The 16,723-nt window shown below is 33.8% G+C and overlaps 3 protein-coding genes across 5 annotated transcripts; 2 read left to right on the forward strand and 1 right to left on the reverse strand.

Annotated features, from left to right (window-relative positions):
- Positions 1-651: 651 nt before the first annotated feature.
- Positions 652-4,338, reverse strand: LOC129300629 (G-type lectin S-receptor-like serine/threonine-protein kinase At1g11410). The gene is made up of 6 exons (XM_054939201.1): positions 3,407-4,338; positions 2,944-3,277; positions 1,936-2,064; positions 1,583-1,734; positions 1,155-1,365; positions 652-1,037 (listed from the first exon to the last, which is right to left on the reverse strand). Exons 1-6 carry the CDS (start codon positions 4,259-4,261, stop codon positions 799-801), a joined length of 1,920 nt encoding a protein of 639 aa, XP_054795176.1. The 5' UTR covers positions 4,262-4,338; the 3' UTR covers positions 652-798.
- Positions 4,339-5,741: 1,403 nt separating this feature from the next.
- LOC129300631 (G-type lectin S-receptor-like serine/threonine-protein kinase At1g11300) lies at positions 5,742-10,827 on the forward strand. Of its 2 annotated transcripts, none has more exons than XM_054939203.1 (8): positions 5,742-5,846; positions 7,394-8,322; positions 8,404-8,514; positions 8,764-8,948; positions 9,059-9,269; positions 9,538-9,775; positions 9,865-10,015; positions 10,122-10,827. In XM_054939203.1, exons 2-8 carry the CDS (start codon positions 7,755-7,757, stop codon positions 10,431-10,433), a joined length of 1,776 nt encoding a protein of 591 aa, XP_054795178.1. In that variant the 5' UTR covers positions 5,742-5,846; positions 7,394-7,754; the 3' UTR covers positions 10,434-10,827. The 2 variants fall into 2 exon arrangements, with proteins under 2 accessions (XP_054795178.1, XP_054795177.1); XM_054939202.1 differs by having other exon boundaries at positions 5,770-5,846; positions 7,195-8,322.
- Positions 10,828-12,581: 1,754 nt separating this feature from the next.
- Positions 12,582-16,347, forward strand: LOC129300628 (G-type lectin S-receptor-like serine/threonine-protein kinase At1g11330). 2 transcript variants are annotated; one of them, XM_054939199.1, is made up of 7 exons: positions 12,587-14,003; positions 14,115-14,222; positions 14,339-14,544; positions 14,615-14,825; positions 15,112-15,349; positions 15,441-15,591; positions 15,679-16,347. In XM_054939199.1, the coding sequence occupies exons 1-7, from the start codon at positions 12,734-12,736 to the stop codon at positions 15,985-15,987; spliced, it is 2,493 nt and encodes an 830-aa protein (XP_054795174.1). In that variant the 5' UTR covers positions 12,587-12,733; the 3' UTR covers positions 15,988-16,347. The 2 variants fall into 2 exon arrangements, with proteins under 2 accessions (XP_054795175.1, XP_054795174.1); XM_054939200.1 differs by lacking the exon at positions 15,679-16,347 and having other exon boundaries at positions 12,582-14,003; positions 15,429-15,556.
- The last annotated feature ends 376 nt before the right edge of the window (positions 16,348-16,723 follow it).

Raw genomic sequence — 16,723 nt, forward strand, 5'->3', positions numbered from 1 at the left:
AGCCCTTCCATTACATATTCAAGTGACATATATCACTGTAAAAGATTGTTGACATTTATCAAATGGTCATCTCAATGTAAAATACTTAAACTGCCAGGTGTGTGTACTTGACTTTTTTTATTGTTGTTTCTGAATATTTGTTGGATTGTCTACTCTATGGATTAAACCCAAACCCAAGCCCAAATATATAATGAGGCATTGTCAAGATGTAAAAAATGATTTTTGACCCTTATGTGCAGTTCTCCCTTTTTCTTTCAAAATGGGAGGGAATTATTTTTATAACTATCCATGCATGCTCATTCAGGGAAGAGGGGGCATGCATGGGTTAAGGCAGAGAATGTATACTGGTTTCAAGGTGCTAGAAACACCACTCTCGTTTTCTCTTTTTCTCTCATTTTCTGTGTGTGTGTATTTGTTGTGTTGAAAGAACTAGGCTTTAGTGTAACTTTTAATTTGTTCCTACATAGTGAACAATTTAGTGTGGCAAACAAGTATGTTTTCTCCTCTAGTCACAATATTATATGTCACATAAATATGTTTGAGTTTAAAAGAACCAAAAAGACGAACTTTAACAAGATCATGTTTAATGTTATTTAACCATGAATAACGGATTGAAAATTAATTGGTATAACAATTTACACTTCTTAGATATAAATTTTGATGATATCAAATATTCATTCCAAATATAAAGTCTTTATTGTTTAATTTTAATTGGTATTTTAGTGAACTTTGGGGAAATGAGGGATATAAGCAATGTAATGCTAGGAAACTATATAGTGTTGCATTGGAGAGTGCTTACTAGGTTCCCACGATGCGGTTTGTGTTTCCTTCAATTTGATCTCCACCAAACGTTTTAGCCATACCAAAATCTGCAATTTTTGGATTCAATGTAGAATCTAACAAGATATTGCTGGTTTTTAAGTCTCGATGAATTATTCTTAATCTTGAATCTTGATGAAGGTATAACATTCCTCTGACAACTCCACAAATGATATCAAATCTTTTCGTCCAATCTAAGAGTACCTTTTTTGCTTGATCTAATAAATAAAAATTTTAATCTATTAGAAGTAAGAATGTTTTACCAATTTTTTCTATTTTATCAAACATGAAAGTTAAAACTATAAATTATATAGAAAATGAAAAAGAAGACATACCAAAAGGAAAAGAGTCCAAGGTTTTGTTTGGCAAATATTCATAGATCAACATCTTCTCTTCTCCATGTATGCAATAACCTAAAATCTTGACAAGATTTCTATGTTGGAGCTTTGCAATTATAGAAACCTCATTTTTGAATTCTTCAATGCCTTGTCCAGAATACTTTGACAGCCTCTTCACTGCTATTGTCTTTTCATCATTGAGTAGACCCTAGAGTCCAAAATCTGTAGTTATTTTATGAACGTATGCATATATTATCTTTGTTTTAAGAAACCAAAACCAGCAATATATAATCATGTCCTTATATATTATGTCTTTTGCCTTAACTTGTTTGTCTTGCTATAAATTAATTGTTAACATATGCCTTGATCTTAGAAATAAATATACGACATTTAAGTCTAATTACGTACAAAGAATATATGACTACCTTATAAACAGAACCAAAACCGTCTTGTCCAAGCTTGTTAGTCTCTGAGAAATTGTCTGTTGCTGCTATTATGTCACTTAGATCAAATAATGGTAAATCTGAATTATTGTTCTGATGTCCAGCAAAAACATGTTCGATATGCCTACTTTGTACTGTAGTAAAAAGAAAATGATAAGAGATGAGTTGTAATACAACTTCGCTATCAAACTAGGCAGAAAACAGGATTACATACAGGCAATTAATTGAACACTTTAGAATGAAAAGAGAAGAAAAACATACCTCTACTTAGCTTATATGTTCAGTTCAGAGATAGAGTACAGATATGCTGAAAATCTTATTGAAAATCAGCTTACCTCGTTTCTTGTTCCATACAAACCAATACGCAAAAACAATAACCAAGAGTATCAGGCACGTAGAAACGACTACGAGTGTCACCATCCCCTTCTTTCCAAGAGAACCATAAGGCTTACTTTCATATTTTCCTGCAGATAAGTTCATACCAAAGAAAAATCAGGGTTTATTTCTACGGGGAAAAGCACCTATATCATGCATACACCTTTTTCGTTAGGGTTTATTTCTCTTGTATGGAATGTTGAATGGTAGGATACTATAATTATGGAAAATCTGATATAAGCATAGTGTATGTTGGAGGGAAAAGAAAAAAATTCAACATATGGAGCCACACATGTAAATATTAAAAATATGTGGTCATTATTATAATTAAACCAAAATAAAGCAGTCTGTCATATTTGAAAAAATTTTAGGATGTGTAATTGTTATGGAATTAAAGTGTAGAGACCAAATTGATATTTATAATTTGTTGAGGGGCCAAACTATAAATATCACCAATTTTAGTCTATAAATAGAGGTTGTGATTCACAGGCGGGGCATAATAAGAAACTGGCTTTTTGATCCTTTCCAAAGAACCATAAAGAAATCTTGTAATGCATTTGATTATAAATTTAGGTACGCCTTCGCACATTCAATTTCTTCTATTCCTCTGAATTGATATGAGGTCGCATTTAAGTTTATAGATTTGATTGTAATCATCCCTCTAGCTTGAGTTTGAACAAGATTGATCAAGAACAACCAATTCCAGCACTGTATACTGTCCTTATTTTAAAACTTTTTTTTGGATCTTCGATCAATATTAGTATCATGTACATGACATGGCCATTGATTTGGAGACCACTAGTTCAATTTCTATAATATTAAAAGGAGGTTATAATTTATTATTTAATCAATTTTAATGCGTAGAGCAAACAATAGTAGAGTGATATTTGTGAATAGCTTATTAAACTATCGTGTGAAACAGTTGCTTATTCATTCAATATTAGAAAAAGAAGTGAACAAGAACGTACCTAATTCAGATGCATCCACATGCACGTATAAATCTTGTCCTTGGCCTTGGTAAGTCCTAATATCTTCCATATCAGCATGCCACGTCAAGCACCCACTTTGTGAGACCACATCTGCACTCGTATATGCTACACAAGAACAATCCCTTAAGCACATCTCTTCACACCCTTTTAAGCTCATAGTCTCACTCTTATTCACACGTGCTTTTGACGTATCTGGAACCTTCACACTTGCCACCTTCACAAACCCATCCCCACTTTGACACATGGACATGTTCTTCTTCCTCACACACCCACTCGACCCGTTTCTCATGTTCCACTCTTGCGGGTTCACGGGTTAGAATCCGGGCAAGCACACACACTCAAACTTGTCCTCGTTATGCGGGTCACACTTACTATTTGACCGGCATCGTCCATAGTAGTCACAGTCCTCCTTCGGACCGTACCATATCTGCAACCTTTTTTACCCATTAGGTTGCCAAATAGTCCATGTCTCATGGCCCATGTTGTCAAGCACCATTCTTAAGAACATGGAAGGTTCCATGAGTTGCGTCATCATGACAACTTCGCCAGCATTTTCAATAAATCTTACTTGGAAATTGAAGTTTGGTATCATTTCAGGTACACCACTCAATCCTTGACCCGTCCAAGACCCGCCCCGCCAAAATGGAGCACCGTTTCTATATATGAATGACTGAGGATAGCCTGTTGGGTCGATCCTATGGCTCACGTTCCCCAACCCTGGGTCATCTGGGGATTTCCATGACGTGAGGAACCTATTGAAACCGGTTCTCCGATCCACTCCGATTTTCATGAACGGAAGCAAAGTGTCACTGGGATAATCAAAACTCTGCCACAGAACTTTCGTTATTCCACCATTTCTTGTTATCAAAACCAAGTTTCCTGAGTCTTGAAGCTTAGCAAAGGAGTCACTAGAAGATGTGTTTGAAATGTTGGAAGACCAAATAGGAGTTTGGTTCGAATATATATCATTGTGAAGGAGAACAATGTTTCCATGAGTATCAATAGACAAAACTCCAGAAGTATCATTAATAGGATTTTGTCTATTAGCCACCCACACAACGGCTTGGTTGGAGAATTTATGATACCATATGCCAACGTACCGCTTCGTTGAAGAATTATTTCCGGGGGTGAAGAAACCGAAGGCGAAAATTCCACTGTCGGAGAGCAAAATGTCACCATCTCTGAGTGATTGGCTTGGGGATATACTATCAAGGGAGAGACAAGAAGAATGAAGAACCGAAAGAAGGAAAAATGAAATATTTATCAGAATTAGCTCTTGCTCATAACAGAGCTTCATGGTGGGGATGCAGCTGAAGAGATAAGTTTGGGCTGAGTTTCTTTGATTGAGCTATTACAAGTATGCGTGTGATTTTATTTAATGTATCTTATAAATTGTGACGAAGGAGTATAGTATTTTTCCTTATGAACATTACGTACAGAGGTCTCTAATCAAATTTTCTTGGAATATGATAGAGTCCCCGTAAGGAGTAAATCAGCGACTTTTACTTTTGGTCTTCTCTAACCAAAAAGTAAAAGTCGTTACGATTTGTAAGTTAAAAGTCGTTGGTCCAGCTTGCATTTCTTTCATCAGCCAAAGGTATAAAAGTCGTTGGTATAATTTTAATTTTTAACTTTCATGGGTCAAAGTAAAAGTCTTTGGCAGACTAATAGAATTTTAAATTCAATTTAAGAATTCGGGAATTTATTTATTTGTTTATTTCAGTGGTCTTGAAATCTACCTCATCAGTCTTTCCTTTTATTAATTTTTGAAAGAAAGTGATATTATGGCCCACAAGGTATGAAAGTCGTTGGTATAATTTTAATTTTTAACTTTCATGGGTCAAAGTAAAAGTCTTTGGTAGACTAATAGAATTTAAAATTCAATTTAAGAATTTGGGAATGTATTTTTTTCTTTATTTATTTTTTTGTTTATTTCAATGGTCACCGCGATACTCATCATAAAAAAGCATCTGAGCCATCCAGAGGATGGTCCATGTTTTTTCAATTTTAATTTTAATTTTATAAAAAATAAAATTTATAAATTTTTTTGATAAATATATTTATCATCAATTTTGATATATTCATCATCAATCTGTATAGTATTGATTAAATTTAGATGGTTCAATTTAATATTGTAATTTTCATAAATTAACCATCTAGATGTATTTTGAACAGTCCAGATTCAACATTAAATTTTTATCTGCAAGGCTTAGATTTAAAGTTTTTATTTTATTTTTTATTTATTAAAATAAAAACTTATTAAAAAAATTTAATATTAAATCTATCTTGTCCAAAATACATCTAGATAATCAGTTTATAAAAATTATAATTTTAAATTGAATCACGTAGAGTCTCAAATTGAATTAATACTGTCTAAATTGATGATGAATATATTTATCAAACAATTATTAATTTTATTTTTATAAAATTAAAATTAAAAAAACTAAAATATTTTTATAAAATTAAAAATTTGGATCATCCAAAATCTGAATGGCCCAGATGCTTTTTTATGATGAGTACCGCGGTGCTCAGCACCGAAACCGGACGCGGTCTTGAAATCTACCTCGTCAGTCCATCCCTTTATTAATTTTCGAAAGAAAGTGATATCATGGCCCGCTAGCTAGTCCGTATAATTAAGGCACATTTCTTTTTTTCTTTTATTCCTTGCAGTCTTTGCAATGACTCTGTATTGTATGTTTTTCATAAGAAAATTTCAAAGAATCAAATATTATAATTCTCTCAGACTTACAAACACATTCACCCTCCTCTGAGCATAAGAATTATTCTCTCGTTTCAGTACTATATGTTGTGGACAGATGATTGGCATCTCTTTGCAGATCCTCTGAAGAACAGCAAAGGATTCCTTAGACAGTGCCATAAAAGTAAGATCTCTTCTACTATATTTTTTGAAATGAAATTTTTGGTTGCTGATTTTTTTTTGAATTATTAATTTAGTTTTTCCAAAAGACTAAAGGATTCATAGACCGCACTTTCACGGTTCATATTCATACTGGAAATCAGAATCAAACAAGCGTTCACCCTTTTGTTTTATAAGAGATTTCTGTTTTTATTGAGCCCATCTTGAAACACCTAGGTTATATTTTTAACAAATGTGTCTTCCTCCAAGAAGCATATAAAAATAATTCTTATTGTTTGAAAATGGTGTAGGGAGAAATATTAAGATCACATACATGGAGCAAAACAACGTTATGTGCTCTCATAACTACATAGAAGTTCTAAACTAAAGCATCTTTTTTCCCCAAAATTGAATGTATTTATTTATCTACAACTTTTTTTCTTTTCATTCGCTTCGATATTTTAGGTCTTTCGCCCAAACCATACATGGTTATAAAATTATAGGGAAAAGATTGATAATGAATAATCAAATTGGTAACTGAAAAAGTCTAAGGACCAAAAATTCCATTTTCCTTTTATTAGTTTTGGAAACAAAGTGATATTAGAGCCCACTAGTCCTCAATTATGCATGTTTTTTTTTTTTTTCTATCGTTGTCTTTGCAATGATCCCTGTGTTGTGTTTTTCACAAGAAATTTAGTGTTTTTAATTTTCTGGGGCCCTTTCTTTTGCATATAAATTTGGATCTTTCTTTTCTTTGATATCAGTACTGTGTTATTATCCCAATCATGCTTGCCAAACTGTTTCTGCTATCAATATCACTAACAAATCTATTCCACCCAAGCCACTCTACAAATTTGGTTCCAGACAATTAAAAAAACAAAGAGAATCCATGATGATGATTGTGTGCATGCATATACGTGAATGCACGAAATGGAGGTCCTTTCTGAAAACAAAAGTAATGCGTCAACTGCAGCAATTAAAAAAAAATATATAGAATAAAATTTCAGTAAAAATAGCTACTAATTTTATTGATGATGATTTTGTGCGTGCATATATGTGAACACCTGAAATGCATTTTCCAAAACGTGCATGATGATTTTATCATGGATTTTGAACACTTGGTATAACTATAATATCTAAATGCTATACATGCTATTATTTTGATTTGTTTCTGAATCAAATTGGTATGATCATTCTCAAAGTAATATATTTCAAATCCCAAACTAATCTAAAGCATTGTTTTGTTTAAAAATATTTTGCATAATATGGTCAAAAAATACTATTATGATGCATGGCTCATAGTACGTGGAGATCAATCTTCAAGATTGCCTGGCGGGTCAATGAGGTAACATCACTTGTGGCTTTAAATGCAGATTACAACACAACAAGTAAAGATTTTCTCGGATACAAGAAAACCAAAGTTCAACATATGCAAAATTTCACCATGTAAATAGTATACATTCATCTGGTTCATCCAAGTTTGTGGCAGTTGAGGAAATTAAAAACGCCTATTAGTTCTTCAAGTGATGGAATTACTGTCTATTTTTCTCATACTTTCAGGCTTTTGTATAGGTTTCATCACTGCTTTAGAATCCATTACATCATCTGTTTTCATCAGAGATTCAGAAACTGTAAGTTCAAACAACAGCGCATTCAAACTTGGATTCTTCAGCCCCCAAAATACCACAGATCATCGCTATGTAGGAATTTGGAATATCTCCAACTCCGAAGTCATATGGGTGGCTAATAGAAACCAACCATTACAGGATTCTTCTGGGATCCTTACTATATCTGAGGACAACAATCTTGTAGTATTGAATGGAAAGAAAGAGGTTTTTTGGACATCAAATGTATCAAGCAAACAATCAAGTCCCACTGCTCAACTTCTTGATTCTGGTAACCTTGTGCTTTTAGACCACACTGGCAAGACTTTATGGGAGAGTTTTCAACATCCAAGAGACACGGAATTTCCAACTTTGGCAATGATCAGTACCAACCAGAAAAAGGTTCATCAAGAAAAAGCCCTCCTACAAGAAAACTGGCTTTCACGACCAGAATAAACAAAGTTGGGAAGCAGCGAAGGGTTCAAGAATCTAATTGTGATACATATAACTATTGTGGGACATATGGGATCTGTGACTCCAATAATGCCCCAATATGCACTTGCCTGAAAGGGTTTGAGCCTAAGAATATAGAAGAATGGAATAGCCAAAACTGGACTAGTGGATGTGTGAGAAGGGCATCACTGCAATGTGGGACTGGTAAAGGCAAAGATGACTGGTTTCTTGAGCTGCAAATGACAAACACTCCGTCATATTCAACTCCATCATTTTTTCCTAAGGACACATGCAGAACTCAGTGCATAAATAATTGCAGTTGTATAGCATTTGCATATGTTGCTTCTCTTTCCTGCATTTACTGGACTGGAAATTTAACAGGTGTAGTAAGATTGTCCAGTGGAGGAACTAATCTCTACATCCGCCAAGCCCATTCAGAACTCGGTAGGTACATTTTGAGTCAATTAATTATTTGATTATATATAAATGTTTCTAAATGAGTTTATTACATTGCTATTAATATAGGTAGGAATAAGAAAGACTTCAAAGTAGTTATCTCGGTAACAGTGATAGTAGGAGTGATCATCATTGCCATCTGTGCATATATCTTAAAGGCATGGACTGCTAAACACACTGGTATACTTTCCCAAATCTCTGCTGTGATTTCAAGAATAATCATGTTCTCTTCAATGGTTGGTTACTAAATAGATAGATAGGTTACAAATACAAATGTCTTTCTTTGCCATGGTTTTTGAATAATAGGATCTAATCGATTATCTTAGTTTTCAAAAGTAAAAGGAAAAGAAAATATAATCCATTTTACTGACTTCATTTTATGTATTGATTTATTTCTGGAATTTTTGGTCATATGATGCATGCATTCAGCAAGAAAAAAGCAAAGCAAAGCAAAATTATTGCTGAACAAGGAAGAAAACCTACTACTTGGAGACCTGAAAATAGCTAAACTTGAGAAGCTACCACTGTTTGATCCAAGAATCATTGCAACTGCAACAAACGACTTCAGCATCGCTAATAAGCTTGGGCAGGGTGGTTTTGGTTTAGTATACAAGGTACCAATATCTTGTGAAATTTTACTTCCAGATAATCTGTATGATCACTTGATCCTATTATATTTTTTTAGTTTAATTTAATATATACATGTGTATATATATTCCATTAGGGAGAATTGCAAGATGGACAAGAAATAGCAGTGAAAAGACTTTCAAGAACATCTAAACAAGGACTGGAAGAGTTCATCAATGAAGTGGTTGTGATTTCGAACCTTCAACATCGTAATCTTGTAAAACTTTTAGGCTTCTGTATCGAAGGAGAGGAGAAAATGTTGATATATGAGCACATGCCTAATAAGAGTTTGGATGCTTTCATATATGGTTAGTCCATCTTATTATGTCTGCTAATCATCTATGTTCATAGAATCCTTGCAATTACATTATAGTTATACCTATCATTACAGTACTAGTTTCATTCTTATTTTTTGAAGTTAGAGTTTCATAGGATTGTTCTTGCTACGCTTTCAAACAAAACATGGTTTAGTTTTTTATATGAGTACATCAAAATCTTGTAACTTGGCGGATTAAATTTGAAATTTATCTTATTGTAAAACGAAAAGTAACCAGCTCTTTATTGTTGTTTATGTAGATCCTATCAGAAAGAAGGTTTTAGATTGGAAAAACCGCTTGAACATAATTAAAGGAATTGCCTGTGGCTTACTTTATCTTCATAGAGATTCTAGACTAAAAATTATACATCGAGACTTAAAGCCAAGTAACATCTTACTAGATGATCAGCTTAATCCTGAGATATCAGACTTTGGTCTAGCAAGAATCTTTGAAAGCAATGAAGATGAAAGCAATACTCAAAGAGTTGTTGGAACATAGTAAGTTTGCACTCCATATAATTTTGAAATATCACTAATAGATTCATACGATTTGAACTTTACCATTAATGAATAATGATTGAATGCAGTGGTTACATGCCAACTGAATACGCAATGGAAGGACTATTTTCAAAAAAATCAGACGTGTTTAGCTTCGGAGTTTTACTATTTGAGATCATCAGTGGTAGGAAAAATATAAGCCTTTGTGATCATGAACATTCATTGAACCTCTTGGAACTTGTAAGCCTCTCCGAATTAATTATGGATTAATTTTTATTATTAACATAAGTCTACAAATTTATTGACAGTCTAGGCTTCTATAAACACTTAATGTATTTTCTTTCAGGCATGGAAATTATGGAACGAAGATGGTATCAAGTCTCTCATAGATGTGGAAATATGTGATCCAGTTTACATCAGGGACATTGTGAGATGCATACACATTGGATTTTTATGTGTTCAAGATCATGCAATAGCCAGGCCTTCTATGGCCACTGTAAATTCAATGCTCAATAATCACATTGCTAATCTTCCTCCGTCATGTCAGCCTGCATTCATACAGAGGAAGTTTGTGCCAAGTGTGAAGTTGTCTCATAAAAGTAATAGGTCATACTCCGTTAATAGCATCACTTTCACAAACATTCAAGGGAGATCGTGAATGATGACAACAATAATGGTTATAAAGACTATGGATGTGTTATGAGTCATATATCAAGGTGTCTCACATTCAAAACCACGAAGAGGGCTATCCACAAAGCATTGTGATGACAAGGAATTCAAGTGAAGTGTCATTGAGTGAATTGATGAGGATTGCAACCGCAATGCATATTGCTTCTTGAATAAAGGTGCATCGTTATGAGATCTATATTGGAAAGTCTTGCAGTTAGGGTATTCTCCTATCCAATGAACTAGTCTGGATTGTCCTGATTTCTATATTTGTTCGAATCACTGTTTGTATTCATAATTATACCTACTATTAATTCCCAAATATGGCAAAGTGATTCTGCTTGTTGTACAGCATATGAAGTGCACCTAACAGGTAATGCGTAAGATTGGACAATCTATTATTGTTTTTAGGTTATGTAAAAAGGTAAATAACCATAAAGAACCTTGCAAGTTTTATATATCACCTGGGTGAGTATTAAGATGGTAAAATATTCATTGTTGATACCTGGATTAGGATTGAATTAAACAATCAAGGATGAATATTTTATATTCTCTGTATCAAGCAAAAATATGAAAAGATAGTGAATGTATATTATCATCATATATTCATGATGCCCCAAGAAACATTAATTTAAGAAGACAAAAAGGGACGTTGAAGCTTTCATTTGTTCTGTCTTTGGCATCCTGGACAGTAATTTGTTTCTGCAACGAGCCGTTAGCAGCGGCGGAACCACTATTGCATGACTACCTCTTCTTACATATGATATGAGTCTCCAAATATTTAGTCCTATGAAAATGGTTAACCGCTAACCCCTCCCCTCTAGAAAAGACACAAGAAGATAGAAAGAATAGTTTTTTGTCCTGTTTATTCTACTTATATTTTTTAAAAAGAGGAATATTACAAGGTTGTTTTTATCGTTTCAAGTATATATTTTTTTAAAAAATGTGCATAATAAATAAATTATTTTATATTAATTTTAAAGTAAAACATATTATTAATAAGGATGAATATGAAAAGGCAATATTAGTTTAAAGAAAATTAACTATTTTATGAGGGGTGAAGTTAGTTTAAACATGCCTTACATTTTTAAATGAAAGGAGTAAATATTAGTGTCAGAAATATGCTATTAAAATATGCATATTTAATGTTATCAAAAAAAAGCAAGCATATTTAATAGGGAAGAAATTAGAAACTTATTAAATTTTTAAATAAAATTAATAAATTTTAATATTTTTTTTAGTTCTGATAAAACATGTTAGACATAACTTTTGTAAGATTTGAGGGTGACTTCCTCATATTTATATTGAATAAGGATAAATATAAAAAAATGATATCAATTTAAAGATAAATAATTAATTTATTAAAAGACATGATTTGATAAAATTTTTTTATATTTTTTAATAAAAAAAGTATATTTAAAAAAAATTGGCCTCCGCTCAACCCGAAGCCTAGATCCGCCCGTAGGTTATAATATTTCAGGAACGTCAATCTGCACTTTTTTGTTTTTTTTGGGTCTGAATTATTCTTGGACCCAAAACTATAGTTACTCTCAATCTACTATCAATGTATAGCATAGGAGCATGGAAACACATACATTCATATGTGTGTGTGTGTGTGTGTGTGTGTGTAACACCAAAATTTGGGCAAACAAGAATGAAGAAAATGTCAACTAACGTATGTACATAAAACAAAGTGGCACCAATGATCGAAAGTGCATTTTCAATGTAGTCATAGTATCTCACCGTCCAGATTGGCGGGTCAATGAATGGACATGGTTGAAGCCAAACGTTGGCTTTCTAATCACATGAAATCCAAATGACACGGCTGATCACAACTTTCTCGTCCCCATACCATGCATGACCATGACTTCTAGAAAAAATTATTAAAAAATTAAAAAGAAACTATATACATATATATCTAGATACGCATGGGTGTGTGTGTTCAAATGAAGGGAGATAGAAATTAGGGAGGATCTTGGACAAAAAGATTAAAAAAATGTAGACTAAGATAGTGACATGAAATAAAGTCTTCAAAGTATTGCTCCACGATAAGAGAATCAGTGGTGCGCCTTCATTATAGCCATAAAACAATTAATTAGATTACTCTCTAGTCCAAATCCCTGGTAAAAGTCCTATTTACTCTGTTTTAGTATTCAACCAGACATTAGCACTCTGGATTTTTTCATCTTTTTTTTCATCTTTCAGAAGAAAACAAGAGCAAGTCGATCTTTTACATGCCAGATTCTCTTAGTAGTCCCTTTGGTTTTGTACTAGGGAGTGTTCCTTGAAATCATGGGGATTAGTTCACTTAGAAACTTATTACCTGTTTTTCTTGTGATTTCTGGCTTTTGTGCAGATTTTTGCACTGCCTCTGACACTATTACAACAACTCAGTTCATTAGAGATTCTGAAATTGTACGCTCAAACAACAGTGAATTTGAACTGGGATTCTTTAGCCCTGAAAATGCGACGAATCGCTATGTAGGAATCTGGTATGTTTCTGACTCGAATGTCATCTGGGTGGCTAACAGAAACCAACCATTGAAAGATTCATCTGGAATTCTCACAATTTCTGGGGACAATAATCTTGTTGTATTGAATGGAGATAAAGAGGTTGCTTGGACTTCAAATATATCAAACAAGGCCTCCAATTCCACTGCTCAACTTCTCAATACAGGAAACTTAGTCCTGCTAGATGACACAGGCAGAACATTATGGGAGAGTTTCCAACATCCAGGTAATTCATTCCTTCCAAATTTGGTAATTAGCACTAACCAAAAAACAGGTGAGAAACTGAAGGTTACTTCATGGAAGAGCCCTTCGGATCCTTCCATTGGAACCTTCTCCAGCGGCCTTGAACGCCCCAGTACGCCTGAAGTGTTCATCTGGAATCAAACACAGCCATATTGGAGGTCAGGTCCTTGGAATGGTCAAGTGTTCATTGGGTTATCCAAGATGTATACTTCCTCATATCTAAATGGATTTGACGTAGGAAGGGAAGAAAATGGGTCTGTTCACATAACATATTCTTTGCCAAATGGGTCTTTCTTTGGAACCATAGTTTTGAGTTCAGAAGGAAAACTAGTCTTAACCACCTGGATGAACAAACACAAAGTTGGGATGCGAACTGTTCAAGATTCAATCTGTGATATGTATGGTTTATGCGGGACATTTGGAAGCTGTGATCCCAGAAATTCCCCAATCTGCAGCTGTTTGAGAGGATTTGAGCCGAGGAATGCCGAGGAATGGAATAGACGAAACTGGACAAGTGGATGTATGAGAAGGGCATCGTTGCGGTGTGGGAAGGTGAAAAATGGGAGAGATACTGATAAAGATGATGGGTTTTTGAAACTGCCAATGACGAAAGTGCCAGATTTTGCAGAGAAGTCATATGGTTCTGAGGAAATGTGCAGAATTCAATGCCTAAATAATTGCAATTGTACGGCATATGCATATGATGCTGCAATTGGCTGCATGTCTTGGAATGGAAACTTAATTGACGTTGTAAGATTTTCAAGGGGAGGAGTGGACCTTTATATCCGAGAAGCCTATTCTGAACTTGGTAGATTTAGCATTTCGACAAAACATTTAATATTTTGATATTTTTTTACTATGTTTATTTCTCAGCTTCCCCAATATATATATTCTAAACTATTTATTGCAATGAATGCAGAAAGAGAAAAGAAAGTGTTGAAAGTAGTCATCATAGTTACAGTGGCAGTAGGAGTAATTATCATTGTTGCTGCATATATTGTATGGTGGTGGGCTGCTAGACATTTTGGTGTGTTTGCCATTTCATTATTTAAGTTATTTGAAGAATATATATGTTCTGTTTCTCATGTCTGTCTTATTTTTTTCACTCTTTTGTCTTTTTATTCTTATTATGCTTGCATTCAGCTAGAAGGAAGGGAAATAATGGAGCATTAACGCTGGAAATAGAAGAATCACATTTAAAAAACCACAGGGCAAACCTAATAGAAGACCTGAAAATAGCTAAATTAGAGGAGCTGCCACTATTCGATTTTGGAATCATTGCTACTGCAACAAACAACTTCAGTTTTGCTAATAAGCTTGGAAGAGGTGGCTTTGGTACAGTATATAAGGTAACTTAACAATGTAAAGTTTCAAATAATATTTATGAAGCATTATCTCTTTCTTAACATATTCTTGTAGGGAGAGTTGCGAGATGGACAGGAAATTGCAGTGAAGAGGCTCTCAAGAGCATCTGGACAAGGGCTAGAAGAATTTATGAATGAAGTGGTTGTTATTTCAAAGCTTCAACATCGTAATCTAGTAAGACTTCTAGGTTGTTGCATTGAAGGAGAGGAAAAGATGTTGATCTATGAGTACATGCCAAACAAGAGTTTGGATGCTTTTGTGTTTGGTTAGTTAATTGCTTACCTCTATCTTATATGCGGACTTCGCCGTCTTAAAATTTTTCTTGTTCAACCACCAAATTTATTATAAATCCTTATCTTTTCCTATATGAATATCATATATTCTACCAGCTTTTCTAAGTCCTTTGAAGTTTGAAACTGAAATTATAAAAAAGGATCTTATATAGTTTTTTTGTTTAAGAAAGATAAAGCCTTGTACTTTTCTTAATTCAAACACATGTTCACATTTTGTCAATCAATACGTAAAGCACCATTTCTCTTGTACTTTTGTAGATCCTATAAAAAAGAAGGCTTTAGATTGGAAAAAACGACTTAACATAATTGAAGGAATCTCTCGTGGTGTTCTTTATCTCCACAGAGATTCTAGATTAAAAATTATTCATAGAGATCTAAAGCCTAGTAATATTTTGTTGGATGGAGAGCTTAATCCAAAGATATCCGACTTTGGCATGGCAAGAATCTTCCAAAACAATGAAGATGAAGGCAATACAAGAAGGGTTGTTGGAACATAGTGAGCATGTTTTCTATCTCTCTATACATAATATTGTTATAACCATGGCATATTCACATGATTTGATCTTACTTTTAAGGATTAAATGCAGTGGCTACATGTCACCTGAATATGCTATGGAAGGACTATTTTCAGAGAAATCAGATGTGTTTAGCTTTGGAGTTTTGCTGCTAGAGATCATTAGTGGCACAAAAGTCACAAGTTTTTATGTCTATGAACACTCATTGAGCCTCTTAGGATTTGTAAGTCTCTTAAATTTAACTTTGGTATAATTTTAGCAAAGCTACATGGATGTGTATTATTTTTCTTACTTCTGATTTTGTTTTCAGGCATGGAAGTCATGGAATGAAGAGGACATCATAACTTTTATAGACCCTGAAATATCAGCAGCAGATTTTATCAATGAAGTTAGAAGATGTATGCACATTGGACTTCTATGTGTCCAAGAACTTGCAAGAGACAGACCTTCTATGGCCACGGTAATGTCAATGCTTAACAGTGACATTGTTAATCTTCCTCCTCCATGTCATCCTGCATTCAATAAAAGGCAGGGTGCATCAAGTTCAGAATCTTCTCAACAAAGCAACAAATCATGCTCCCTCAACAGTGTAACTCTCACAAACATGCAAGGGAGATAGAAGACTGATTAAGAGAAGGCAAGGCTAAAATAATAGTACTAAGATGCTTGGGACAATTTTCATACTGATTATGTGTAGATAGGCAATGTTCTGCTGATGCATATGAAATATCCAAAAGATCATTAGATCCATCAATGCCTTCTGCAGCAGAGCAAACAACAAACAATGATGAGTTATGTTTCATCAATAAAGTAACTGTCTCAAATTTTGAGGGGATACTGATAGACTGGGGTGCTTTTATGTCTCTATTCCATTTGAAAGATCTTAAATACACTCTTCCCCAGTATACCTTCAAATCTTCAACAGGGAAGCTCTAAATTTTTTTTATATATATAAATGTTCTACATTAATAGTACTAAATGTTTAATATGTTAATTCGCTATAGTTCATGAATATTCATTGTCGTGGTTCCTCTTTCGAATGCTAGTTTGTGAATCCATGATGTGATTTCTGTGTTCATTCCAATCATCATATGTAATCATATCAGGTGAGATCCTCCAAATCTGGCAAAGTTCTAATAAAAAGTACTCTTCTTTTATCTGCTGGTGGTGTTACAGCATAAGAAATGGTGTGACACCATAAGAAATGTGCCAAGTAGCTAAAGTGTGTGGGGTTGGGCAATTATTTCTTTCCGCTGAATTTTGCTAAAAGGCGTCATTAAGAACTATAGTTTAATCTCCTATTCCTATTGACAATAGCTGAAAACAAACAACAGGAAAGGAAAGAATTAAATCAG

The sequence above is a fragment of the Prosopis cineraria genome, unplaced genomic scaffold (assembly GCF_029017545.1).
Source record: "Prosopis cineraria cultivar Desert tree isolate PC_DT_omini unplaced genomic scaffold, ASM2901754v1 PC1685, whole genome shotgun sequence".
NCBI classification, from domain to species: Eukaryota; Viridiplantae; Streptophyta; class Magnoliopsida; order Fabales; family Fabaceae; genus Prosopis; species Prosopis cineraria.

What these genes read in the sequence shown, in the direction of transcription:
- LOC129300629 (XM_054939201.1), bottom strand. Translation starts at nt 4,261, where the DNA reads ATGAAGCTCTGTTATGAGCAAGAGCTAATTCTGATAAATATTTCATTT. An exon ending in TGTGGATGCATCTGAATTAG is followed by an intron (nt 2,065 to 2,943) that starts GTACGTTCTTGT and finishes ACTTATCTGCAG; the next exon opens with GAAAATATGAAAGTAAGCCT. An exon ending in CTTGGACTCTTTTCCTTTTG is followed by an intron (nt 1,038 to 1,154) that starts GTATGTCTTCTT and finishes TTTATTTATTAG; the next exon opens with ATCAAGCAAAAAAGGTACTC.
- LOC129300631 (XM_054939203.1), top strand. Translation starts at nt 7,755, where the DNA reads ATGGGAGAGTTTTCAACATCCAAGAGACACGGAATTTCCAACTTTGGC. An exon ending in ATGGACTGCTAAACACACTG is followed by an intron (nt 8,515 to 8,763) that starts GTATACTTTCCC and finishes GCATGCATTCAG; the next exon opens with CAAGAAAAAAGCAAAGCAAA. An exon ending in CAAAGAGTTGTTGGAACATA is followed by an intron (nt 9,776 to 9,864) that starts GTAAGTTTGCAC and finishes GATTGAATGCAG; the next exon opens with TGGTTACATGCCAACTGAAT.
- LOC129300628 (XM_054939199.1), top strand. Translation starts at nt 12,734, where the DNA reads ATGGGGATTAGTTCACTTAGAAACTTATTACCTGTTTTTCTTGTGATT. An exon ending in GTGGGCTGCTAGACATTTTG is followed by an intron (nt 14,223 to 14,338) that starts GTGTGTTTGCCA and finishes GCTTGCATTCAG; the next exon opens with CTAGAAGGAAGGGAAATAAT. An exon ending in AGAAGGGTTGTTGGAACATA is followed by an intron (nt 15,350 to 15,440) that starts GTGAGCATGTTT and finishes GATTAAATGCAG; the next exon opens with TGGCTACATGTCACCTGAAT.